The 1,725-nt window shown below is 45.3% G+C and overlaps 1 protein-coding gene across 1 annotated transcript; it reads right to left on the bottom strand.

The window, feature by feature from the left end:
• Window positions 1-617: 617 nt before the first annotated feature.
• Window positions 618-1,514, bottom strand: LOC132832550 (probable G-protein coupled receptor 139). The gene has a single exon (XM_060850640.1). The coding sequence runs from the start codon at window positions 1,512-1,514 to the stop codon at window positions 618-620; it is 897 nt and encodes a 298-aa protein (XP_060706623.1).
• Window positions 1,515-1,725: the final 211 nt, after the last annotated feature.

The following is a 1,725-nucleotide window of genomic DNA, read 5'->3' as shown; positions in this document are numbered from 1 at the left end:
AGGCATGGACATGTTTGACTGAAGGGTCTGTTTCCGTGACTGTACCACAACTCTGAAATAGTTGGGTGTACGTCCAAGTTTCAGGACCAGATGGATTGCATTGAGAATTATAAAAATTATATGAGGGTATAAATCTACTTTGTTCATTTGAAATACTGTTATCATCAGTGAGGTTGGCATATATTACCCAAAGAGCAGCAATGAGTAACCCAGATGGCCATAAGCCTGATGCTACTGGTCTAGATTAGAGAGGTGCTGGAAAAGTACAGCATCCGAGGAGCAGGACCAGATGCTACCTGACATGCTGTGCTTTTTCAGCACCATCTAATCTAGACTCTGGTTTCCAACATCTGCAGTCCTTGTTTTACCCTGATACCACTGGTAGACAGACCAGGTAGAGATATCAGAATTCTGCCCCTTAATTCTGAGAAGACAGCTAGCTTTCAGTTTGACGAAATCTAACAGCCAGATGGTCACCATAAAATAGCATTTTATTGAATGGAAATTTCACAAATGATGTTATTTGAAACTGAGTCTCCAAGATTTAAGCTTTGGTTTCTGGATTACTGGTCCAGTGAAGTTATCATTACATCAGCACCTCATCATGTCAATGTCAATTATTTACGTGGTTTACGCAGCAGGGTGGAGGGAAATTTTAGAACATGTGTCATCTCCTCTCTGAATCTCTTCTGGGTCAGTGCGTAAATGCAGGTATTTGTACAGGAGCTGGTGCACATCAGTAGGAACGCAACCCTGATTGCCGTATAGAGCGAAGTTGAACCTTGGTAAGTCACTGTGTGGGTAACACCGACACAGATGTGAATGACAGTAATGGGCGCCGACAGCACCATGAAGCATCCAGAAATGGTGAAGAGCAGAACAATGGAGGTCCTTCTGCTCTTCAGCACAGGGTCTCTGCCCATTTTCCCAGCACCACCTCTGCTGCTCTTCAGAGCCCGGCGAGCTCTGCTGGCCACTAGAATGTGGTGGGCAGTGAGAGAGTTCAACAGTAGCAGCAGGGGGATTGGAAGAAACATGTTTGAGATGTTGGTGAGCCACCGGTGAGCTGCCCAGGCCAGTGAAGTGTGGTAACTGGCGACTGTACGGCAGCCCCACTGTACATTGTTCAGAACATGAGTGGGCTCATATCGAAAAGGCAAGGGAATGTTGACCGTAATGTTAAGAGCACTCATGATGATTATAACGATATTGGCTGTTCTTTTTGTGCAATAACATGCCTTTAATTTATTGCAGCAAATTGCTACGAAGCGGTCAAAGGTGAAGGCGATGGTAAACCAGATGGAGAGTTGGAGGCTGAGCCCTTGCATGAAGACTTTGAGTCGGCAGGCCAGAGTATAGTTCAGCAGCGAGCCCGGGAAAAAGTCCATGATGATCTGGCTCACAATCACGTTGAAGACAATGACCATAAGATCTACCGCTGCCATGGCAATCATGTAACGGGTGACTCCTTCGGAAAGGCCGCACTTCCCTTGGGAAAGAATCAGCACTGTCATCAGGTTCGCTGTAAAGAAAATCCAATCGTGAGATGCATCAAAACGCCCATCATGGAAGCACACTACCAGCGATTGACAGTCAAGACTGTGGGATGCTTTTTGCAATTATATACTTGTACAACGGTGAAGAACAATGACATTTCATTTGTAATCCATGGTCTCTATCCTGGGCGTAATTAGGTTAAGGTTAGGGATAAGGTTAGACTAATTG

Source organism: Hemiscyllium ocellatum, chromosome 35 (genome assembly GCF_020745735.1).
Source record: "Hemiscyllium ocellatum isolate sHemOce1 chromosome 35, sHemOce1.pat.X.cur, whole genome shotgun sequence".
Lineage (NCBI taxonomy): Eukaryota > Metazoa > Chordata > Chondrichthyes > Orectolobiformes > Hemiscylliidae > Hemiscyllium > Hemiscyllium ocellatum.
Note: the sequence above shows the minus strand (reverse complement) of the source record. Positions and strands in the feature narration are given on the sequence as shown.